At 41.2% G+C, this 26,414-nt stretch overlaps 1 protein-coding gene across 1 annotated transcript in view; it reads left to right on the top strand.

Annotated features, from left to right (window-relative positions):
- anos1b (anosmin 1b) overlaps nucleotides 1–26,414 on the top strand; it is a gene marked incomplete at both ends in the record, with an annotated part of 51,423 nt that overhangs the window by 453 nt on the left and 24,556 nt on the right. The window contains one exon of the mRNA XM_083887931.1: nucleotides 13,144–13,191. Within this exon, the coding sequence (XP_083744057.1) occupies nucleotides 13,144–13,191 (48 nt within the window). The remainder of the gene's footprint in view (nucleotides 1–13,143; nucleotides 13,192–26,414) is intronic.

Here is a 26,414-nt window from a genome sequence, read left to right as displayed (position 1 = left end):
ATTCTAACTATAATGGGTACAGTATATGTGAATGCAATTTTCCCCAGTTCTGCATGAACTGAGATGCTCAAGGCAATGAACTCTTGACAGTGATGGGAACCAGTGTTTCTTTGATTTGTAAGAAGTGACAGGTAACTAAGTAACTTAGTTTAAACCTGAACTACAGATGAACAAACCTATTTAATGGGTGCATAAGCCGTGTATGATATTCCAGTTATTTCTTTGCAATACACTTCTTCCTAATACATAACTCAGTAGGATGAAGATGGTCATTTTTACATCTTTATTCTCTTTTTCGTTATAAAAACACAATCTAAAACGATTGCTGTGTGATATTTGTGCAGATCTGTGAGAAACAAACATGTCCGTAGAATAAGATGTGTATAGGTCAAGACAATAATCAAAATTATATTTTGACACGCCTCCCTGTGAATTGCAGTAGGCTGTATTGCGATTTCGATCAGCCCTACTAAAGAAATTGTTTTGTTTTGGTCATAGCACATAACAATCCTAACATATCTGCCCTTAACACCACCATTCAGCAGTGTATTTCACCAAAGGATATGAAAGGATTGAAGCACCTTGAATCAATCAAGTGCAGTCATTAGTCAAATGAGTAAATAAAGGAGAAGGGTGGAAGATGAATGACTCCGTACACTCTGTACACAACAGCTCACACAATGCAACATAATGATTGCACATCTGTAGATTCAGTATGCACGCATGGCTCAATGTGAACTCAATTACGGACATAAACACAGGCATTATCACTGAGATTAAAGTTAAATAGTGTCATTAAACTTTATGAAATCCTTAAAAAAGAGAGTTTTTGTTCCTCTGTGGTTTTGATTCTTCACACTGTGCTTGAACAATAGATTATACAGTTATTTCTAGTGTTCACTTTTCATCTATGCTTTTCTTGTTAAGACAAAAGAGGGCTTCAAACGTCGCTAAACAATGGCCACCCAGTGCCGTGTTAAGCAGTGATTTTTAGCTCGGCTAAATCAGCTAAGAGGTGTTTGGTGGTGATGGAGATTAATTGTTTAAGTTATTTATCTGCAATCTTTGTGACCTTAAACCCTGATGTTTTTAATGTGGTTTTCATTAGGAAGTTTCGAATAAATGTTTTAGTGTTGCTCAGACTGAAGTGTCCTCAGGTCAGTATTCAAGGTAGGCTGAGAAATGTTAGGTTGCTGGGTCCTAATGGTTGGCAAAATTGCTCATCTCGCTGAAATCGCTGGCCTGCGCACCGTGGGCTTTGTAGTGAGGAATGTGAGATTAACAGGGACATTAGGACGTTACCAAGTTCGAAAAGCCACTTATTTTAACGGCTTCAACATGTGCACGCTGTGTAGTGGGTGGGAAAGTCATTAAACACAGAGTTCAGCCCCAATGGCTCTGAGGTGTGTAGAAGAAAGTGTGTGCGAGTGTGAGTGAGTGAGTGTGTTCATGGTTAAAACAAAAGGTTTGGTCTGGTCCTCGTCCATCAAGAATAGACTCCTGTCACCTGTGCATTGGGTAATGAGTGTGGCCCCTGGATGACTCTGCAGCAATGAAATGTGTGTGTGTGTGTGTGCAGTGGGGTTTCTGGAACAGAGGTGTGAGAAAGTGAATGTTTGGTATGAACTTTATGAAGTGGCGTGCAGTAGTCAGATGTTGATCATCAAACGGCAGCGATGGAAAAGAAACAAAGCGACTGGGAGGTCGCAAACGGGCCAAGCACTAATTTTTTGGCCGTGCTAAAAATGATCAATCAAGTTTATTTCACTTTTCTTTTTTTTCCTCATTTTCTGGCTCTGGACACTGATGTCCTTAAGTGGACAAACTTATTGTAGCTTCAGATTAAATATCTCTGAATCCAGAAAAGGGAAAATTGTCCACCTCATGTTCAGTGGCATAATCCTACCTCAGAGTACTCAGTGGATTAGTTGTTTCAGAAAGTGCGACGTATATGAACATGTTTACACAAAGTGGAATAAACGGTATCATCTAAAAATATGTGGAAAAACAAGTGGCAAAAGATGTGGTGCTGTGCTTCTGTTGCATCTGTCATTACTAAGCAACCAAAACCTGAGAGCTCTAGAGATGACTGAAGTTGCCGCAGCCTCCCTGAATTTATTAATACGGCGTTTAAAAAAGTCAAAGCAAAGACAAAGGATTACCAGAGTGTGTGGAGGAAAAACACCTTCCAGTGTCTGTGCGCATTTCAGCGTTAACAAAGACCAGTTTGAATGACTTGTTTGGCCAAAGTATAAACAAAAGTTGAGATATGCTCATGTCTATGTGACATGGATGTGAAAAACAGGTGCGTCTCAGTGGATACGTGTCATGACCACACATCACTCATGTTGGTGGCAGCACCTAAAACTCACTGTTAGAAACAGTGGTTGGCAGCTTACATTGTGAAACGCTTAAGACTTAAAGCTGCAGTAGGCAGGGTTGCTAGAACAATTGTTTGTTGATTGCTGAGTTTCAGCCACAGGTTGTTAAAATACTTTATGTCTTTTGGTGTTGTGTTGACCCTGGCTCTGCTCTTTTTTTTTTAAGATGTTTACTGTCTGCCTCTCTTTTAGACTCAATATTTTAGGTTTGCTTTGCAGATAATGTGCTGGAATAGTGATTTCCCCTCGAGGAGACCCTCTTTTTACCCTCAACTGTGCTTTGACTGATTAAAGTCAGGCACAAGTGTTTCTCTTCTTGATTTACATGATAATACCAGAGAAAGAAATCAACACAAAAGTGTTTCTAGTTGATCGGCTGAAGTGGTTGAGGAGTTGTCAGTTGATAGAAAAACAATCTGCCCAATGTCAGTTGTTTGAGCTATTGTCAAGCACAGAAATATGCCACATTGTGCTCGTTGCAGTGTCTCCAATGTGAGCTTTTCTTAGTTTCACAGCAGCATTGTGAAATCAATACGGCTGGGTTTGGACGTAACAAGCTGCTGTATTTCTGGATGCCACGCTGGACTCGGTGGTGGGCATTTTGAATTGTAATTATAGCCTAAATGAATATAGAATAGCATGAATATGTAAAGGAAAACAAATCTACAGATTGACCAGTCAATAAATCTAACATTTATTTTGAGTGTATTTATATAGCACCATTCACACATGCTTTACAGAGGAAAGAAATACAGACGCAATTTACAAACATTGGTATTTTAAATAGAATAGAAATGGTATGAAACAATGACAAAAAAACATTTATTTACGTTTATTCAGTGAATGTAAGGCACTGTAGTCGTGTGTGGTGGCACTGTAATGCAGAGTTGCATGTCATCAGCATAGGTATGGTAAAAGATGTTGTCTTTTGTTGCCTGAGGTGCAGCCACGTGCTGCCTGTCTTATCCTGAGAATAAGTCATTGCATTACTTGTTAGACTGCAGTTCAGGCGAGACTGTTGGTGAGGGGATTGTTATTCAACAGTGAATACGATTCGTGTCTTGTGTTTTTTATTGATAATCTCAGAGAAAAAGGACACCTTTTACCCTTTTCAAAACCTGGTTATAGATATGAAGACTCTCTTTGTACCTAAAGTAACATTTTTGCCATTTGTGTTCAGCCGGACTGCACATTCTTTTTTGGAGCTGTGTGGCATTCTTCAATGGGGATTTGTGTCCTTCCAGAGATAACTTCAGTCTTAATCTGGGCAATGGCATCCATAACAGTCATAACACTGGAGCTGAAACTATTTACAAGGTCACTGACAGATGCTGAAGGCAGAGTTGATGATGATGTAAACACTTTCTAATGTTTCGACCTTTTTGGATCTTTTGGAATAGTTTCTATTGCACGTCCATCGTTTCACTGTTATTGACATGACTAATAAAGTCTTCCACTTAAACAATACAGTCAAAATCAATGTAGACAACAGACAGCTGTTTGGCAAGATCACCAAATAAATGTGCATTTTTATTTTGAGGGCCTGTACATGGTTAATAATATCAACTGATGGCAAGATCTCAAAAGAGCTAAAATGTCCATTTAGGAAGGTTCCATTGACCAAAATGAATGGATCTTATGCATTCATTCGTAAATGTAGGGTTTGGATGAATAATAGTGATATATTTTTTGTGATATTCTACTGAATAATTGACTGATGATATGGCTAAAATCATTTGGAAGAACAATAGAATACAAACATTCCTAGCTGTAAAGAATATAAGTAAACACTGACGCCATCAGCGACTGGCAGGACAGTGACAGTTGGAACGACCTTTTAAAGGTTAAATTACCTACATGAAACTACGTGTGTTGCATCAAAGCGAAAAAGATCCTCATCCTAAAATTTGAGCAAACAAGGAAACAAGTTTCCTCTCCACCACATCCTGGGGAACGGCATCACTCACTGGACCTATTATAGGACAGTGCAGAGAGCGACACAGGGTGATTGATGGTCGCAGGGAGAGACTGTGCATTACAGCATTCATTCATTTAAAGGTCATAAAGTTTGAATGAAGGAAAAAAAAAAAAAAAAAAGATCCTTTTGATAACTGCTCCAGTAACTATAACATCAGCGAGGACAAATAAAGCTTTACTCATCCTGCTCTGTCACCACACTCAGACACAAACACACACATTACTTCCTCTGGCTTCATGTGGGTGAACCCTGTGTTTTTGGCTCTTTCTTTCTCAGTGTATGTGTGTGTGTGTGTGTGGCTAGTGTGTAGCCACTAGAATGTGAGTCACCAGTTTTCTATTTACACCTCTCTTTCTGCTGCGTCTCTGGGTTTTCCACTACTTTCCCTTGTATGGTGTAATAGCGTAATTATAGCTTGTTGTGTGTGTGTGTGTCTGTGTGAGTATATATATGTATGTGTATATATATACATACATATGTGTGTGTGTGTTGTAATATTCCCTATTTCATCTTTGTTGTAAACACCTCAAAATAAAAGCAAAATTCCTCCTGTCTGGCCTGCAGAGCTGGATCTTTTCGCACATATACGTAGATGATCTGATTAGACTGCGCGTCTTAAACACTCACAGGTCTGTGGCGCTGATGAGCGGATGGTTTGTGGTGCGACGCCGGGGGCCGAGGGCCCAGCGCGAGGCTCAATGTGCCGCCTGTGCATTCATGTTTGTGTGTGTGTCCCAGCTGCTCTGCGGTAGGTAACTCTAATCAGCCCAGAGGTCGGCTGGCCAACTAGTCACGCTCTGAAAAATGCCAGAGACAATGGTCAGGTCAGGTTGCACAGAGACAGACGGGAAGGGGGGGGGGGGGGCAGGTAGGTAGACAGACGTGGTGGTCAAGCACAAAGACGGGCAAAGAGATGGAAAGACAGTCGCACTGACAGGTGTGACAGACACGCATGCAGAAAGACAACCTGACCAACTAATATATACTGCACTGATATGCAGGCAGACGGGTATAAGCAGAGAGACAGGCAGAGGGGTGGAGATGACAAAGTGGACAAAGGCCTGTTTGATTCACCTCCGAGATAAAGGCTCTACTTCTCTCCGGAGCTTTGTCACTGCCCTGTCATTTGATCGGTACAAGCAGGAATGGATGGTGATAAAAGTGTGGCGGCGCAGGAATGGTTCTCACCTGAAACCAGGGCAAGAAATTCCAAGACAGTAAATCACAGCTCGGGAATGGCGAGGCATTGAGCGGCGTGCCTTTGATTCTTTCAGCATAACAGAGCGGGAGACAGTCAGGGAGCCTGTTTGACCACATCAGAACTGTGATGCCATACTATATCTGATACCTCGGCAATTAAATCCATCCCACTTCTCGCTGCTGACAGTTTCCCTTGGCTGAATCTTAATTTAACTTAAAAGAAACTTTTTTTTTTCATTTTGGGGGAATATACTCACTCTTTGGTTTCCTGGTTGAAATGTAATTGAAATGATTGGTTCCACTCATGTTTGTGTCTAAATGTGAAGACACAACAAGAGGTCTTTTATGATTTAGGTTGGCATAAAAATCGAAAACAAACAGTAACAGAATCTGCTTATACCAGCATGTTTAAAGGTGCCATATGTAAGAATGTGGCCAAAAACGGTTACTACATTCAAATTCAAAATACCGAGGTCTTTTAGGTTTGGTTTTCCGACGTAACTGGCAACCTGTGGTTGCTCGCTTGCTGAGACTCTACTGACTTGGTAGACGGCGGTAGGTGGCGCCACATGCCAAAACATGTTTTCAAAACATAAACATGATTTGCAGTCTGCAAAATATATTTTTTAATGTAAATATTTTGGCTGTACTGTTGTTGTTGGTGAGTTCAGTTTGTTATATGAACATTATTCCTGAGTCTCTGTGACGGAGGATTTTATGACAAATTGCTTTAGATTTATTACATAATGCACCTTTAAGTATATAACTTATCACTTTCAATTATGTAAATGCTTCGCTGAACTCAGTGGGATCAGTAGCATTAATTAGTCATGAACCACAAATGATGTCAATCCTGTCATCTAACAAGAAAAAGATATCAAATGATTTCTTAAAATGTCAAATTTTTCCATGAACTTGTTGATCATGTAAGGGAATTTTGTTTACCGATGGAAGTTTTGTCATCGTTCCTCTTGGAAGTGAACGGGAAGGCAAACGTCGACATAATCGTCGGATGAGGTAAATTTCAGGGCCATATAACAACCGCTTTGTTGTGATGCTTGTTGTTTACAGGATGTGGAGCACCACAAACACTAACGTTGACACACACATACACACGCACACACACAGGCACACACACACACACGCACCGAGATAGTGAGTGAGTGAGCGAGAGAGAGAGAGGGTAATTAGGGGCTTCTGTCGGGAACGTTCAGACCTCAACATGGACTTTTTGGGAAGAACTTTATATTCTGTTGAGGGGGATGTAAATTCACCATGTACATTCACACAAATGACACACACGCACACACAGCGCACACCATAGATGTGTTTGTTTCTGGTCATCTGGGTGTGATTAGCAGAGTTAATGCCTCATGTTAAATAGACTTTCTACTGCGCCTCACCTCAAACACTGACCACAGCGCGCACACACACACACACACACGCTTACTTTTTTATTGTACTGCATCTGGCAGAAGTTTGATTTATATCTCTTTCTCTTTCAAACACTAAAGGGTGTGTGTGTGCAGCTGTGCGTGTGCACGTTGACAGTGTGTGTGTGTGCTTTTGTGTCACGGCCTCTTTTTCCCGCCGCACCGATATCAGAAGGTAATTCTTTAGCAGTGATTAGTGGAGACTCAGCAGCGCTCAGAGGTCCTTTATAGTGCAAGTGTTTCTTACTCTGTGAGTCGGTTCGTTTCTGGTGGCTCTCTTGTGTCACAAATTCCTCTCTTCTTAGGTTTAAGACTAGGCCATGTGGAAATCTATCATTAAAAATGAAATGAGATTTCTCTGTGGTTTTGTCCTGTACGTCATGTACATCACGAGTTGGGTTTAATTGAAATGCACGTTTGATATTCTTCATGAATGGCGACGTCCCTATTATTAGAAATAACTCTGCAGATCAAACTCTACGCAGGATGACAGACAGCAATCATCAGAAACGATTCCATCCTTTTTCACTATGAGTATCCACTGGTCTATTCCTGTCTCTATATATTTACCGTTTTATCTTCTTTTGTCCATCTCCTTCTCGTCCATTTTCCTCTGTTCTTTTTCTTCCAATCTTCCCTTCCTTCCCCTGACTTATTCAACATGTGCAGCTGTTATTCCCGCAGACGGACTTGCACACATACTCTAAGACCCTATGAAACCCCACTTTGACCACCATTAAATAGCCATACGGCACACACGCCCATCTAAAGTGTCTTGATTGACTCTGACGGCAAATATGTCCCATGAAATTGACTTGTATAAATGTGTAATGTGTGTGTGTGTGTGTGTGTGTTCCAGCGGGGGCAGAAAAAAAAAAAAATTAAAGGAGTGACAGAAAGCGGGAGATGTAATGATGAGGGTGACAGAAAAAAAAGAAAGGCAGCGTGAAAAAGATTAAGCGAGAAGATGAAGATGTGAGGCCAGCAGCGGGGGGGGGGGGGGGTGGAAGCAGCTTTATATCTCCTCTGTGAAAATCTGGACATGTTTAACTTAGCCTCTACAAAGTCCTCATCTCTTTGACTGGAGCAGCTTCAGTTTATCATCACCATTGTTTTCAAGTCCTGTCCTGTTGTTTTTACAGGAGGTAGCAGAAACATGGAGCAGATAAAGAGAGGGTGTTAGCAAATCTGGATGAGAAGCAGGAAGAGAGAATTCAAATTGCTCATGTACTCGGAGCCTCCTTCCAGCTTTTATTTGTCTATTCCTCCTTTTTTCTCCTATTTCTTCCTGGCACATGGTGCCTGGTTGAATAAACCAGCCTTCTGGACAAACATTTGATTTGACCCACTCTGATCAAGCATCCAGAAGCAGGACAAAGTGGAGCCCTGCTGCCAATGCTGTCATAAATCCAAACATTCTTGCCTTGATGCCTTGGATGCTTTGCACACAATTTACTGGATATAATCAAGGCTGCAATTTAGATTTGATTATGATTAATGTGGATGTGATTTTGGTGTCCTATCACTCACCTAGAGCAGTAATGGGTTGAGAAAGTGACCTCGCCTAACTGGAATCGCTCCGTCAAAAAAACCCTAAAAAATCAAGGAAATATATCTTAAGCCGCATTAAGATGTCAAGTAAATAGAGTCAGCGATAACCCAACTTTTATATTCGCTTGAAACATCACAGCTGTTTACTGTTTAACAATCATACACGGATACATTGCAGTAAAACATAGTTTTCTACTTAATATAAACTCAATAGACCAGATGACAATGCAACATACCCTTTTCATTATGCCTTTAACTCTACATATAAAACCCATCCCACCTGAAACGCCAAGTACATTCATCGGGCAACGTTGGAAACACATTCTTGGGAAATGTGAGGGAATTCTCGCTGAAGCCAAAGCAGTATAAGTAACAACTTGTAAAAACCCAAGAACAAAATAACTTCAGGAATTTACTGAACCCATCACAAACTGAGTGTCATAGGAAGGAATTTGCCTCACTGCTCCAAACTGAACGTACCCTGTGCAGTATTCAAGCATCAGTAGCACTATGGAGCGTCGTATTTGTTTTTTTGCAGAGACACATTACTGCCTCTGGTTTCTAATGTTTTCCACTGATGATCAGGAAGCAGCTACAGTATGTGGCATGAAACGCAGAAGTGTACCAGTCCACAGAACAACACCATGCATTTGACGAGAGCTATGAAGTGTAAACGGACCATCTATAGTGTAGAAAAGAGCAATACCTGCTGTAATACCTGTATATAATCAGCAGAGACATGGAGGATTCAGGTTTATTGAGTTGAATTTTTTTTTAAAGACTGAAGGAATGAGAGAAAAGATGATCATCTCTCTGCTATTCCTTTCTTTATCCATGCTTCCCCCCCAAAAAATCGTTTTACTAATCCATTCTTCAGCGGTTTAACCCTTACTTTCATCCTATGCTGCTTTCTTTCTTTCTCTTCTCTTGCTCTCAGCTCAATCCCTTTTCTGTCAGAGTAGGGTGAAGTGCCTGTTCTGGTTCTTGAATGAGATATGAGAATAAAGTAGTTCAGGTATCTCGGGGGATGTTGTTCACGAGTGAGGGAAGAATGGATTGGATCGGTAATGTGGGCTCTGCATCAGCCTGTCATGAAGAAGGTTCGATTTACCGGTCGATCTACGCTCCTTCCCTCACCTGCGGTCACGAGCTGTGCGTATAGTGACTGAAAGAACAAGATTGTGGATACAAGCGGCCAAAATGGTGTCTCTCTTAGAAATATAGGGCTCAGTGTAGAGCTATTGCGCCTCGAGGAGCATTGAGAGGAGCCAGATGAGGTGGCTCTGGCATCTGGTTAGGATGCCGCCATAGTGAGGTGTTCCAGGCACGTCCCACTGGGAGGAGGCCCCCGGGGAAGACCCAGGACTCACAGGAGAGATTATGTCTCTCAGCTGGCCTGGGAATGCCTCAGGATTCCCCCGGAAAAGCTGGACAAAGTGGCCGGAGTGAGAGAAGTATGGGTTTCTCTGCTCAAGTGTCTGCCCCCGCGACCTGACCTCAGATAAGCAGTAGAAGATTGGATGGATGGACAGATTACTGTTAAGCCAATGGTGTACACCCCATCAATACTCATTAGTCTTCAAGGCATAGTTACTGTACGCAGGCAAGGAATATCCTTTTACTTCCACCTAGTTTGTGTCCAAGAATAATTTCACAGACCAAATTTATTTTTAACAGCTGTCAACTCTGAGTAAATCTGTCAAAGCCCGTGTTTGGGAGCAAATCCTGATTTTGATCGCGCTCCTGTTGCTTCTCGGAAAGCTGACCACGTCTTTGTTGCTTCTAACAGCAGGACAAGCAGAGCAACAGTCAGTAGCTGTTGTCGTGGACATGAAGTGGAGCAGGAGTGTGAGAGGAACGAGGGAAGTCTCGAGATTTGTGGAGAGGCATTTTCACATGTACTGCATTCTCAGTGGCTGTGTGCACCCAACGCTGGCTCCCTGCACCGAGAACCACTGTAAGACGGATGTTCTCTCTCATGAATGGAGGGAAAAACTGATTAAAACAGAAAGACATGATTATTATCTGCGTTTTTAGATGGCAGGAACAGGTACCATATAACCATATAAGGTTCTTCGGCTTGTCCTCATAGGAGAACCCTTTTTGGCTCCAGGTAGAACCTTTTTATAAATGTTCCACCTTTTGGAGGGTTCCACTGAGAACCCTTTTAAAACCCTTTATTCGGGAAAGGGGTTTTAAAGGGTTCTCTTGATCAAACTGTTTCTTACTGGAACCATTAGTGTTACCAAGAATCCTTGAAAAAGGGTTTCAGAAGCAAATGGTTCCAGGTGGAACCTCAGCCCTTGTAGAAGGACCCTTTTGGAACCATTATTTCCAAGAGTGTGGGAACTTTGTATCACTAAGGTAAATATGACCAAAGTCACATAAAAAAGGTAGATTTTCTGCTAAAATATACAGAGATATGGTTTTATTGTTTTTGGTCTATATTGCATTGCCTTATGTGAGTCTTTTATTAAGTGTTGATTTTGTAGTGATTATAAATGCTTTATTTCACTAAACTCCATTTCTTAATTCCAGGTATTTGACAGTTCATTGAATCAGTCAATTTGCATCTGTCATGAAAGACAAATCTACGTCTCCTGTACTGTGAAAACCCTTTAATCCCTAATCTCTCACCTTTAACCGCTGCACTATAACCCCTTAACCTGCTCCACTCAAGAAGCACAAAGGCAACTTAGAAGAGGAGAAGCTCTGAAAAGTGTGTGTCTGTGTGTCTGTGCTGTGGAAAGAGATGAACCAGGTTCAGGCTAAATACAGCTCACTCAGGAGAGGGTTTAGCAGGAGTCGTTAAGAAGGCTTATCGCACACACACACACACACACACACACACACACACACACACACACACACACACACACACACACACACACACACACACACACACACACACACACACGCACACACACACACACACGGGAGGCTCACACACTCCCTTAAGAGCACTCACACACATGACAACAGGCACACAAATGCACACCCACTGCTTGTTTAATAGTTGTTTTGATGTTGGATGATGGCATCATGATTGTACTGATGATAACAAAGTGTTTCAGAGGGATAAGCTGCTCTGTTGCCACGCTACCAGCTTAACGTCATCACATGACACCCAGCTTCCATTTTTAACCACTAAATCCCACAAAAACTGTGCATGCGAAAGCAGAGCAAGGGCGTCGAAGGACAGGGGCAAAAGGAAAGGTGATTTTTGTCAAATGTTGACAAAAAGTAGCTTAAAGGTCCCATATTATGCAAACATCAACTTTTTCATAATTTAAATCCTTATATTTGGGACTTTGGAGGTTCTATACGGTCGCCAAAGTGTGAACAAAGATGACTCACTCATGTTTTTGTGGTCCTCCTCAGTCTAAGTACAGGAGATAAAACACGCAATGTTGACTTCCGCGCTCACTGGGACGTCACAATGCGCTAAATTCCTGGAATTATTGCCTCAAAGCTCCGCTTAATCCGTAAAACACGCGGGCGTGCTGGCGAGGGCAACGGCATCTGAAAGCCAGAAGTCTGCGAAAAGTTCTATTCCTGGCTCCACAGTGCAGCACAGAGTTCTACACAAACTTCCAGCCTCAGAGGATTTATCTGTCCAGGGGATACATGTTATATATGACAGCAATGTGCCTGCTAGAGCCTGCAAATGATCACTTTTACTAATGCTAACTGCTGTTAGCTCACAGTAGCCTCTGTGGCAGATGTCATTTCCTGTCCCTTAAGTTTCGTTTTATTTATTTATTTATTTTTTGTTTAAAGAGATACTACTAAACTTCTGAACAGGACTTTTTTGGCAGGGTGATTGAACTGCTGTGGTGCTTCATCCTTATGGTATTTTGACCAAAGCATGTCACAGACATGTTCATTAGGACACCAGGGAACTATAACTTGGAGAAATAGGATATAATATAGGACCTTTAAAGTAAGTTGATCTGAAACTATCAAATCATTGAAGGATTAATAAATTTTTATCAATTTCAATTATCTATTGCTGATTAATTTACTATTTTTCAAAATATGCCACAAAATATGTTTCAACCGCTGTGTTTAATATCAACTCGATTCATATAGATTTAGTTTTAAAGAGTTTTAAAACCCGGAGAAAAGTGACGGTTGGTCGTTTGGTCACTTGAACTTTCTTTTGCTGTGGTCCTGTCTGTGATGACGTCTCCCCCCCCCCCCCACACTGCCACAGTGGTTATAATACTCATGTTTACCGGTGGTCTTGACTCACTCAGCAGTGACACACACACACACACACACACATACATTTCTCCAAGTGACGTGGTCTGTCTGCTCTGGCAGCCACAAACACAGTGCGCTCACTCACATTTCACCCAGAGGATAATTATGTAAATAATAGAAAAGTTGAGTGTGTGTCTGTCTGCTTCACAGGTTTCCTCCGGTTATGTAATTTGGTCAGTGACCTTTAATTAACAGTATTTTGCTTTCTGTCTACAGACTTCAAACGACGTGGGATTTGTCCGTGAAATATTTATTCCTCTCTGTTTCTTTCTTTCTTTCTTTCTTTCTCTTTCTCTGTTTGTTTTAATCTCTTAATGTTCTCTGTCTCTTCCAGAATGACCAAGTCCTGGTTTGGTGTGAAAACAACAGACGCTGCGCTCAGGTAAAAAGCAAACGCACACAAAACTAAACCTGTGCTTTGTGACATTGTGCTGACTTACATTAATTCCCCTACATTTCAATTAAACCCTGTTTTTGTAACCGTGCCACGTTCCTCACAAGTCTTCACCCTCTGGAGGAAATACACAGGGTGACATTTATGAGTGTTTTTGCATGTTCCACACCAGAACCCCCCCCCCCCCCCCATGCATGTCCTGCCAAGTACCTGGGGTGAACTGGTAGGTGGTGAATCATTTGCCTGTTACTTCGTCCTGTTTAAGCTCATTTGCGGCACGATACACGGCAGTGACAAAGACTGTAGCGCTCTGTGAATGAGGCATTTGATGTCTCGCCAAAAGACGGGGCTGAACTCTGGAAAGTCTTGACTTGAAAAATAAATGGTTGAACTTGTGGGGACTGGATATGTGTCCTCAAGTATTAATACAAATGTCCAATTCAAGTGGACATGTTTATTCTCACATATGCAAACAAACGCACATGTGTATATATATATATATATATATATATATATAAACTGCAGGTAATCCACAGTGAGTGAATTGGCAAGTGCCCTGTTTGCTCAACACTCTTACTAAGCACCACCCCCTTCACCTCGATCCTCGGGAGATTCTCCCGCTGTTGTAAACACAGACGATGTCCTTGCTTGCTTTCTTCCGACAAACTCCAGAGAATGTCGACTCATGACAGAGAGTTCAAGTCTGAAAACAGGAGAGAGCGAGTATTGTAACCTTTGCTCCCGTCATGGCAAATATTGTGTTTTTATCTAAAAATAATGCCCCACTCATATTTATCCATCCTTCATTCAGTATTTTTAGTTGTCTCCCTGAAGCAGCTCCAGCTCTCTGGACATTACTGCAACTGATGTTTGACTGGTTCTCCCTGTGTTTATGTGAACTATCATTGAATCCTTATTCGGCAGCAGGTGAATACCAACATTTTTACGATTTTACTGTTTGTTAAAATAAACAGATTCTGTATGTCCACAATGAGCATTTACTCACCGAGTTTGTTTCTTTCATCATTAATGACTTCTTGAAAGATGCAGTCTTGTGTCATATTGATTTGTAAGGCTCGGCCCAGCTGAAGCACACCTGCGTCACATTTCACTTTTCACAACATCTCCATCCATTGCAACAAATTCGTTTGACAGTCGAAAAAAAAAAAAAAAGGTAGAAACAGGAGCTTTTTTTCATGTGTATTTCAGTTGTGTGTGTGTGTGTGTGTGTTAGTGTGTGTATAATGGGGTCAGTAAAGGTTAATGTCAACAACAGCCGAGAGCAAACTCTCAGCCCTCAAAACTCCCCTCCACCAGACCATTGTGGGGGATACCACACTGGGCCAAACATCAAACTTTCTTTTCTTGTTTTTCTTCCTTCTCTCCTTTCCTTGGTGTCTATTTTTAATATTCAGATTTCAGCAAAGACAGCGTTAGAGTGAGAAGGGAAAATATTTTCTCGTTTAATACCATGTCTAAGCTTTACTACCTTGGCTTTGTGTCCTGCTGCTGTACATGTGTGAATACCAATGTGGGCGCGATACTGAAACCAAAGTTTAACAAACACTCTCAGAAACTGTCCAGTTGGGGCTGACGCTGCTGTGTGTGAACTGCACTTTTCCTCTCAGGCGGCCCTGATGCTGCACAGGCTGAGTGCTCAGTGAGCCTTCATGCTTGTTTAAGTTGCAGAGTTATTAATTTGTACCTTTTTACAGTCTGTTAAAAGTGGATACAGTCCAATTTGTAAATGAGAGCAGGCCAAGAGAAATAAATCCTGACACAGAAGTACATACTGGTGCCAGTTTTACGAAAATTAATCAACATAATGAATTACACAGTGGAGTTCAGCACTGTTTAATGCTCCCAAGGTGAGTGTGTTTGTTAACAGGATGCTTAGCGATGAGTTTTTCTTATGCACCTGGGTAGCATTATACAGCCTCTTTGTTATACTCTGTTCTAATAACTCCTGCTTCATTGTCATTATGAGAATGATTGGTCTGCACTACAATAGAAATGACATCACGTTAAATATCATTAAACATACACTATAAAAAACAAACCCCTAAAAGGATCGAAATGAATAAATGGTCAAAAAAGATTAAGGAAGCAAAACATTATGGAATACCCTTAGGTAAAAAGTGCCAAATAAAATGTGCAGACTCAGAATTTATAAGAAAAATAAGACTTAATTTTGTTCAAATCTGTCCTATGCTGCCACTGTTCCAGTAGCATATTTGCTTTAGTGGTACATGACAGAATATAAAATCATGTCATAGTAAAAACAGTGAGACAGACTCTCTCTCTCTCTCTCTCTCTCTGATGCAGTTGGAGACACAAACAGAAGCCAAACATGTTCCTTCGCTCTGTTTATGTAACAGAAACTTAAACTGGTTCAAGTCAAAAAAGCAGACAAGTCTGTTTAGACACTCGATGCCAACCTTTGTCAAAGTGAGCCGTACTTTATCCATCCATCCATCCATACATCATCTACCGCTTTATCCTCCACCAGAGGGTCGCGGGGGGGGGGTGCTGTGCCTATCTCAGCAGACATTGGGCGATAGGCGGGGTACACCCTGGACAGTTCGACAGTCCATCGTAGGGCCACATATAGAGACAAACAACCATTCACTCACACTCTCACACCTATGGTCAATTTAGAGTGACCAATTCACCTAATCCCCATATCGCATGTTTTTGGACTGTGGGAGGAAGCCGGAGAACCCGGAGAAAACCCACCCCACGCACACACAGGGAGAACATGCAAACACCTTGCAGAAAGGCCCTTGATCCGAAGTTGTTCCAAACGGGGCTCGAACCCAGGAATCCGGGTCTTCTTGCTGCAAAGGCAAGAGTGCTAAGCCGTACTTTATTTTTATTATTATTTATTATTGATGCAGTGGACAAGCTTCAGCATGTGAGGTTTGATATACATAACTGTCCTTTACAGAGAGAACAACAACAGTCAGTCAGAGGGAGAACCCTGACTTGTTAGCAGCTGATCTCCTCTGCTCAGTGTGAATTTCAAACTTTTTTCCCCCGGGGAGCTACATTTTTCTAATGTTTCTAAACCCAGTTTTAGGGCGATTAGTTAGGCACATCGAGCAGAATGTGACTCTGTTTCAGTCTGCATTCCACTGCAGAATCTCATAAAGCCGCTTGGCAGTGAAACACACTCTGTAACTTTTGACGGATTTCTACAGATTAATTTGGGGACTCATATTAATTTTCCCTCGACTCCTTTTTATGTCTTCGTGCAAACTTGGAGCGGCGCGGTTGTTGGTATAACTTGCACTGAGTTTTTAATACGTGTAAAACACAGTCACACACCCACACATGTGAAAATGTGAAACTAAAGAATAAAAGCAGTTTTTCCCATGTCTTCTATTTCATGTGGAGAGCTTTAAATGTGCAATGATTCATGTAGAAAAGGAAATTGGAAACACAATATTGAAAGTGGAGCAAGGTATTCGGGTATTTTAAAATTTCCTTTTAAAGCACAGTCAAGGATAAGATGCAAGGGGGGACGGAGGAGATGAGACGACAGATAAAGGGAGGCAGACATGTCTCATCATCTGTGGTGCTTTATCAGTTCCTTTGTTACATCAGGGCCCATGGTCTCTCTCTCTTACTCTCTCTCTCTGTCTCTCTACTGAAGACACACACACACCAAGCAGATGTGGCCCCATCTCATATGGTTTGTGTCACATCATCAGTGGACTCTCGCTCATGGAAACACACGTGGGAGTTCACTAAAACCTCACAACAGCCCTCACTCAATTCCTCCATCTGTCCATCTCCTCCCTCTTTTATCTTTCTCCCTCGCTCGCACACTCTCGCAGAAACACACAAACGTGAAGACGTATACATAGCATAATATGGACCAGGTGTTGGAGGCAGTGGAACAAACAGTTCTGACGCAGAGCCATGGTGCAAGTCCGTGATGAAATCACTATTAACTCCTCCTCTTTCTATCTTCCTCGTTTATAGTTATTCAATAGAAGCTGGGAGTTGTTCTTGTGTTCTTGGCTCTTGCGCGGTTTATTTCACACCGTGCAATGAGTAAGAGCACAACTTACTGAAGAGATAATTGTACTTCTGTCCTGCCCCTACCCTAATACTCCAAATAGCTGTTTAAAAATGATTCAATATTATTGTAATTTTCCAGTTTTCCATCACTCATATGGGTTGTGGTGGTACACATCGACGTTTGGCCTTATGTCCTGGCTATGTACTCCAGCTCATGGTGGGGTTTCCCAAAGCGTTCCCAGGCTTGGTGGGATATGTGGTCCCTCCATCATATTCTTGGTCGGTGGTTTACTTTATATACACAGGGAGATGTCCAAGTGCGATCCCTAAGTGTGAGGCCAGACCAAGTGGCAGCTGGTCATGACGTCAGAAGAATCCTTGCCCACACTTTGAAGCCTCCAGAAGTGCAATTTTGCCAGGTTTTACAACTGAAAATTCAAAGGTGTCACCTGCAACCAGGCACCTATTGAATGATAACCAAGTGTCCCTCAGACTGGTGTCCTCCATACGTGCTTTACTGTCTACACTCCTCGAAATAGGGAACATCATTTACATTGTACTATTCAAGAAACTATAGTGACTGAGACAATTTACTGACTAAATTTTCCCATAGACTCCCATTCAAACTGAGTTCTTTTTTCAGCCAGCAGAGAGTCACCCCCTAGTGGCTACTTACTCTTACTTCCTGGTTGGCCTCAACCAACAAGTGAGAAAACTATAGCTCCCTTTTCCACCAACATTTCCAGGAACTTATTTACCTGGGGATAAGAATTCCAGGTAATCTTTGTGGTTTGCTTTTCCAAAACACCTCAAACTTCCAGAAAGCAACACTTGGAACCTCTACCTCAGCAAATACACTCAAAAGAGCCTCGTCATCCGTCCACTTGACATACGTCCTTTTCTCTTTCCCCATATTTTTGAAATTAAGTTCTTCTTTCTTCATCTTCTTTTAGAGGTCTAGTTTAAAGGTGGGTTGCAGCCACACTGACTTAAACGGCTGCAAATTGTGTTTCACCAATCTGCATTATTCAGCACATAGCCCCGCCCCTCTAGAGTTCCTGTTAATCTGAAAAGTCCATAGTTGCGAGTAGGTACTTCTTTAGGTGAAAGTTTGGGGTCGAGGGAAAGTTTTTCCCAGAGTAATTTCCACTGAGATTTTTCTAAATCCCGGGTTAATGAGAAAAGTTCCTGTGGTAGAAAAGGGGCTTATATCTATTTTTGATGTATGGTCTATGTGCCAGACAAAAAGTGCTCTAATAAACATAAGAGTGTCAGTTTCCCAGTTGGAAACAGGCCTTATCCCAGTGTGGACTGTCCACTGTGTTCAGTGTTGGTTGGAAATAACAGCACACAGTGGTAATCATCATCATCCAGTCAAAATACAGAAGGAAATGGTAAAATAGAGGGATCTGTTGGTGACATGTTTAAATATCAGTCATCCTATCTATTTCCCATGTGCCAGTATGAATCTTCCTTCTCACCCTCTCTCTCTTGATTCTTATTTTCTCAGTTATTAATTTGCGCAGCACAACACAACAGCTGCACCCAGCTGTTCAAACATGTCCAGTTTTTTGATATGATAAAAATAAAGTCTAAGAGCCATTCCAACCATAATATTGTCAGAAATACATGCTGATGCTCAACGCATTTGAAGGAATACACCCGGTTTTGGAATCTGGTCATTTTGATATTGGCCCTTGTGTAGGTGAAGTATTTCAGTAGCCACTTGCCACAGCATATTTATCTTTCCCTGGTATATTGGTCCATCAGATCAGAGGCTGTCCAGCATCGTTTTGTAGAGATGTTATGATATCATTGCGGTAACATTTCCATGGTACGATATATTTCTGCTCTGCACGGTTGGTGTAGTGTTTAGTACTCTTTGCCTGTGCAGCAAGAAGGCCCAGGTTTTGCGACCTGTTGGAACAAAGGCCTTTCTGCATGGAGTTTGCATGTTCTTCCCTTGTGCGGGGGGGTTTTCCTCTGGGTTCTCTGGTTTCCTCACAGTCCAAAAACATGTAATATGGGGATTAGGTAAATTGGACACTCTAAATTGACTGTGAGAGTGGGTGGATGTTTATTCCTATATGTGGCCCTGTGATGGACTGGCCTGTATCCAGCCTTTTGCCCTATGTCAGCTGAGATTGGCACAGCGCCCCCTGTGATCCTCATGTGGAGGATAAAGTGGTAAAAAATGGCTGGATGGATGGATATTATATGCTATCTTTTCTGCTAGTCCACCCTTTCAAATTGAGATGCATTTTGTCTGTGCAACTTCAGCTTTTGTCTCTTTGGCGAGAGCTGGTCATGGCATCAATAAGCAGATTGCAAAGGATGATGGGTACACATGGGATGATGGTTACGGTAGTTCCTACTTCCCTCCTCTCTGCTTCATTGTTGATGAAACAAAACAATAGTTTTTGCCTGTCACTTGATACCGTCACTTTTTGTGAAGTAGCTTTATTCTTTGAGCATAGAGAAAACCCAGAAAATCCATGATGTGTCATGATTCAGTTTGAGGACTTACTGTAAGAGGCTTTATCCCTGAACTATCCTGATGCATTTTGTCTTTTCGAGTCCTCCTGCTCATCCCTCTTTCTTTTCCTCTACTCTCTGTCCTCTGGCCTTCTTTTTCTCCACCCACTCGCTGCCAGCTGAAGTTTGCTTTGGTTGGTTTTAAATGTTTTTCCAAAGGTCTGGCAAAAGTCTCACATGCTTTTCAAAGGGATTTTTAGGAATTTGTTCCGCTACTTTTCATTCAAGTACTACAAAGCCTGAAATGGTGTGTGTTTGTGTAGATATTCAGAATGTAGAGCAAGTATGTCCGATGAAATGTTCTGTAAAATCTCATTTGACATTTATAAATGCAGCTGTCTCACTATATTATGGACACATACTGTACTGTATGATACTAATATGCAATCTCTTGCTTAAAATTAATACTTTTTAACGTTGCTGAGGAAAGTCATTTTAGTCGCAAGTGCTACTATTTCATGAAATGCACTGAATAATACAGCTTTATGTGGAACTGTGACATCAATACATTTGTATTCTAGTCATTCAATCATTAGTCATTACTGTTGAGGCAAAGTGTCTGCTTAAAGTTTGTGTCACTCCACAGGAAAAATAGTTTCTAACCGATGAATGATTAAAAAAAAAAAAAAGTGTTAACCGCAATTTAAATCTTAATCTAAACGTAATCAGTTCCTCAGAAATGAGTTTCTGCCTCAGTACGACCAGGTTTTGGTCTCCATGAGGACTACTGGTTCCGACAAGGGTTAGCGATTATTCCTGAACGCGAAGAACACACTCTCTCTAACACAAACAGGTGTGAGCACACATTAGTGGGGACCAAAGCAGTTGAACATTGCTGTTTGTCAGTGTTTGTATAGAATATTAACATAAACGTTCCACTATTAAACCACTTGATTATGAAATATGTGGAGAAATAAGACATATTTTAAGGACAAACCATAGGCAGTAGTGTAGGAGCAGGTGTGGTTACTCACATAATAGCACTCTCTGGGGTTTTATATCGTTATAGTGTTTGAGGAGGAGTTATACTAACTATGGCTCCAGTGCATCATCGAGCTATACTTTTAGACACGCCTTAAAAAATGTTGAACAGGACACTGGAGAGAAATTGTTTTCTGTCTTTACTCCATAATTCTTTACACCGCAGTCGTAAATCTTTTTCACATGTTCCCAGCCATTGTTTTGTAACATATATGTGCAAAGAGGAGAAACTTTAAGTGGTTTCAGTTGTCTTTTCATATGAAAGACGTAAAATGTAAATATGGCTTACTTAGATATTATTTCAAATGTGTGATCCGTGACCAGTCCAAGTGAAAACTTGTAGGGATACACTGGACCTTTTCCTGCGCTTTTCCATTTACACGGGCAAAAACAGTGACCGTGACCTGAAACGTTTGACCACTAAAGTCAATTCGTTTTGTGTCCAAGTGAGCAATTGTGCCAAAATCGAGGTGGTCCAAAGATATTACTTTCAAGAGGCTTGTTTGCTGAGGTAACAGTGACATCCAACTTCTGAGTTCTCACTGCTAAAACCTAATCCGTTACATCTATGTAAACTATTTTTTCCCTCGAGGTATTTCTTAGATATCACACTCAGAAGAACGGAACAGATGGTCGAACCATAAATGTCAACACTATTTTTGAAATTTGATTGACAAAAAAAGCATGTAAATGTAGTTAGCACTGGCACTGCACTGCCACCAAACCTCATGCGACTCATGTGGCTGTAAATCTTACACATGCAGAAATAATAAAATAAACTCTAAAGAAGTGCTGACAAGCTGGATGCATAATTTAGCATAAATAGTGTTTTACACTTCGCCCAGTGAACAAGTGAGCGTGTGGTGAGAGTGGGCACATCTGGTGTGGAGCTGTCTTTCTTTGTCTCTCTCTCCTTTTTCTTTGGACCTGTTTCACTGTTTGTCTTTCATCTCCTCTCTCCTTTTCAACTGACACTCACTTATATCCCCCCGCCATCCACTCCGAAACCACATCTCTCCTTCCCTCCCTCTTCCATTTCCTCCCCTCCCTCTCGCTGAGTGTAGCTGTCATCCCTCCATCGTGGCAGGTGAGGCCATAAAACAGCAGGAGAGGCCAGAGGAGGGCTAAGAGACCAAGTGTGTGTGTGTGTATGTGTGTGTGATTAATTATTATATAGGTATCTGATGAGCTCCTGTGCCAAACGTGCACACATGTAGACACACGCTCATTAATCTCGTCTTTGTTGTTACACTGCGCTGGCGTATTAAACAGTAACATCTCTGACCTCTGCTGTGTCTGCTGCACTCTCTCCCTCCGGCACATAACTCATCGTGTCACCTTCAAGGCCAAAAGTGTCTGCTCATCTTTCAGCTCCTTTTACACAAACACACTGCATGTACATGATTTACAGCATACAAGTGATATTTGAGAGCGTAAGGTATGTACCACATGCGTATCGAGTGTTTTTCAGCTTATATGCATTTGTGACAGCGCCCACATTTCTATTTTCTGTAGCCTGTCCTTCCCTGCTTTACTATACTACACAAAGTAAGTAACTAGTGAAACAAATACTGTTACAGTTTTAAAGTTTTTGCATTAACTTCCTCAGATCACCTCTCCCTTTCCCAAGTGCATCAGGGAGCTACAGTGGCCTTTGCTTACCAAAGAGCATGTCGTTCTTCTGTGTTTGCGTCATAAGCTTCTACTTTAATATGAACAGTCTAAGTACCTTAAAGGGATACTGGAGTAAAAGTACAAGTATCTTGCCAGAAAATGACTTTGGCAGAAGTTGAAGTTACTTTTTATAATATTACTTAAAAGTCTTAAAGGGGAAATAAGTAGTTTATAGTGCTATCTAGAGGAGAGGCTGAAATTTACAACAAAGACCTGCTGCTCTGCTCACCCCCTCCCTTCCCTGAGCGCTACAGTACCGCAGCCGGTCAAATGTCGTCCTCGTCGTCTTTCTCCGTGTCAGCAGATGAGGTTCGTGAGGCGAGGGAGAGGGCGAGCTACCGCGGCCGTAGCAGACGAATCGGAGAGAGAGGAGGCGGGACTTCTGCTACAAGTAAAGAGACGCTTGTTTTGTTCTCTCGCGTTTGACCTTACAGGCTCCGGTAGAAACATGGCGTCTCGCTGCTAACAGTGGCTATGCAACCGCGGTCCGCGGTCATGTTATTTTACATGACTTTTTGAAACACTATGAAAATGAAACAAAAACTATTATACAGCGACTAGACAATGCAGGAGCATATAATATGTATAAAAAAGTGGATTTTGGGTCATATAAACCCATAAATACTACATATTGTACCTTTAAAAGTCTTAAAGTACATTTATATTTATTATAGGATTTATTACAGGATTTATTATATTTACTGTACTTAAGTAATTTTAAATAAGGATTGAGCCGTGGTAGCTCAGTGGTCTTTCAACTGGAAGGTTGTGGGTTCAATTCCTGGCTCTCCTTGAGCAAGACACTTAACCCCATGTTGCAGTGTGTGAAAACTGGCAAAACTGTAGTGTATAGCAGCTCATCAACACTAGAGAAGCTCCATGTAAATACAGACCATTAGCAACTCTTCTTCTTCATTTATTTGGTAGTAACGAGTAACAGATAGTTAAAGTAAATGTAGTAGAGTGAAAGTAAAAGTTGCTGGAAATATAAATAAAGTAAAGTACAGATACATAAATGTTGTACTTAAGGACAGTAACATGTACAAGTATTATTTGTACTTTCAACACGTTTTGTCCATTTTGTGCTGCTAAACGATGCCTTTGCAAGATGGCGGCCTCTGTAAAGCTACATAAAAAAAGTATAAAAGGCTTATTCTTAGGCAGGGGTGTCAAAATCAAATGACCTGTGGGCCAATGAGCATCTAGTCTGGTCAAGAGGGGGTCGGTCTAGAGAAAAAAAGTGAAAAAAACAACAAATATTCAGTAGTAGGTAGGTAATATGATCATTATATTCAATCATGATGTCACATTAAAGTTATCCATAATGATATGTCACTGAATTTCAACAAGTGCTTGTTTCGATTTGGAATGATGTCAGAATAATAACATATTTATGGTGCAAAATCAGGGAAATAAATCACCAAACTGGCTTCTAAATATATGTAATTTGATGTAGAATGTAATACATTTAATATTATGATAATTACAACTAAATGTCTATCATTACTGCGTCATCAGCTGCATGTAACTGATTGGTGGGCTGCATTTGGCCTGTGAGCCACCAGTTTGACACCACTGAGAAACACAGTGTTGGTTTTGAGTGAGTGACACAATTATACAAACTTATTAGGGGGTAGTATTTTTAATTTTCTGTCAGTAACTCTAAAACGTTACACACTGGACTTTTAAGCCAATGTGTGTGTGATTGACAGTGGATGTCACACATAGTGAAATTTGACCAGAATTTGCATGTAATTGGTAAAAGAAAATGCACATTTGTGTGAGTTTCTATCCACTGCTGTTAAGTGAATATTCAGAGTGAGTTGACAGAGAAAAGCAGTAGCTCAGACTAAAGTCTGGATCACTTCAGAAGGATAAGAAGGTGCAACCTGACGACATAAACGAAGAGAGCCAAGCGAGATCAAAAGGTGTGTGTTGACGAAGTGTTTTGTTGCTGTTTCCCATCTATTATTGCAGTAATATGTTCTTTTTTTGCACTGAGTTGAGGAATGCTGTGGTTTCCTCATCAGTCCACACATCAGCTCTCACATGCTGTTTCTTTTTCCAGTGCAGTGAAATGCAGAAGTCTGAGTGACGTTTGTGTCTAGACGTCATCCTTTATTCCCCTGAATCTGTTTCCATTGTACTTATTCATATTTACTTTTTATGTGTTCCCCAAACAGTGTAAAAACATCAATGCAATATGTTGACCAATGTTTAGAACTTTTAAAAGCACAAATTGAATATGGAATCCCACCGCATGTTGGTTACTCCATCTGCCCATTCTCCTCTGATTCCAAGGTATTTCCATCCCGAAAAGCCACCACTTATTAAATCTCATTTTTATCTAATTCTGATGTGAACATGACTTAGTCCTGACCGTTGTCTGCAGACCTTTATGCATTTCTCTGCTCCACACATGATTGGCTGATTGGATAATTGCATGAGATCGAAAGGTGTACAGGTGTTCCTCATAAAGCGCTTTGGAAGGAACTTCCCACCGTGCCCACTGTGGTGGAAATTTGTCTTGAGCCACTCCTCGTCTGTAAAAATATCCTGCAGCATGTAAAACATTTACTTCATAGAAAACATGTGTGTACACCTACAGTACAATGGCAGACAAATATCAGAGAGTATGTAAAGGACTGCCACATGTAAACTTCACCTTCCAGACTCTGTGACCACCCAACAGAGGAGGAGAAGCCGGGGCAGAGCTTTGGAGGAAGGAGAAGACGTGAGACCGTCAAACGGAAACGATTGAATTGAAGGAAGCTGTGGAGGAGGCAGAGAAAGGCAGCGAAGAGATGAGAGGAGACGCACATACCTGGTGACCGCAGAGAGGGATGGGGGTCGGTCGGGGAGGCAAGGACGAGAGGACAGGGATGAAAAATTAAACGTGTCTGTAACAGATCAAAGTGGGAGTACAGAAGAAAAGGAGCGAGAACAGACGATGCAGCGTGTAGAGAAAGGCACTCGGTTGGTGAAAGGTGTTTTGGGGGGTGGGGTGGGGTGGGGTGGGGGGGGTGGATTTTGACAACCTTAAGCTCAGCCCAGCATGTGGTAGAGTGATGAGACCCATGAGAGCTCCTCCAAAAACATATCGCACTTAAGGATCTGGTTACAATAGTGTAATAGCGTGTGTGTGTGTGTGTGTCCGTGCTTGTATTGGACTATCTCTGTGTCTCCTCATATCCAGACTCCTTAAGGAATGCGTCATTAACAAGCAGTGGAGAAAAGGGGAAAACAACTAAGAGGTGATGCGTCTTTCTCTCTCTCTCTCTCTCTCTCAAAACTCTGTCTTTTTTGGATGACACAGAGCCGTAGAGGTGGCTGCGAGAGTTCCACAGTGTGTTACTTCCTGGAGAATGAAGGTTGTGGTCAGCTTGGATGGAAGTATTAATGGAAAACAAAAAAAAAAAAAACCCAAAAAGAATCAAACATAGCTGAAGTGCAGGACAGTGCAGTAACACCATTCATTCATATGGCAAAAGCATTTCACAGATGTGGTGTTTTTTTTGTGTGTGTGTTTTATTTTTCCATATTCTCAATACAAAGACAGGTAGTGTGTAGATGTACCTTTTTGTTTCATATGTAAGATCATACTTTGACATGATTATATATAAACTCACATATAATCCCACGTTTCCTATCCCTACTTTGAATCTCTAAGCCACTGAATACTTCTTTCATCTATACGTTTGATATTTGCTCTAGATCATAAAGACAGTGTTGGTTTGGGCAAAATAATGTCATATACCCACATACAGTCTTATAATATGTAATACTTTTACTCCTGTAAAAGACAAATAACAGTTTCTAAAAGTCATTTGAGAAGCTGAAATTATTAATTTTATCTATATGGCAAAAGTTCCAATTGGTTACAATAGTTGTCTTATTTTGTTACATGCTTAAATGTGTATTATTTTGCAGTGTATCTAGATTGGAAATCAAATGAATGCCAAGAATGTTACTTTATGAAGTTGATTTTTACTTTA

The sequence above is a fragment of the Microchirus variegatus genome (genome assembly GCF_963457635.1).
Source record: "Microchirus variegatus genome assembly, chromosome: 4".
In the NCBI taxonomy this organism is placed as follows: domain Eukaryota; kingdom Metazoa; phylum Chordata; class Actinopteri; order Pleuronectiformes; family Soleidae; genus Microchirus; species Microchirus variegatus.
This window is presented reverse-complemented; position numbering and strand designations above follow the sequence as displayed.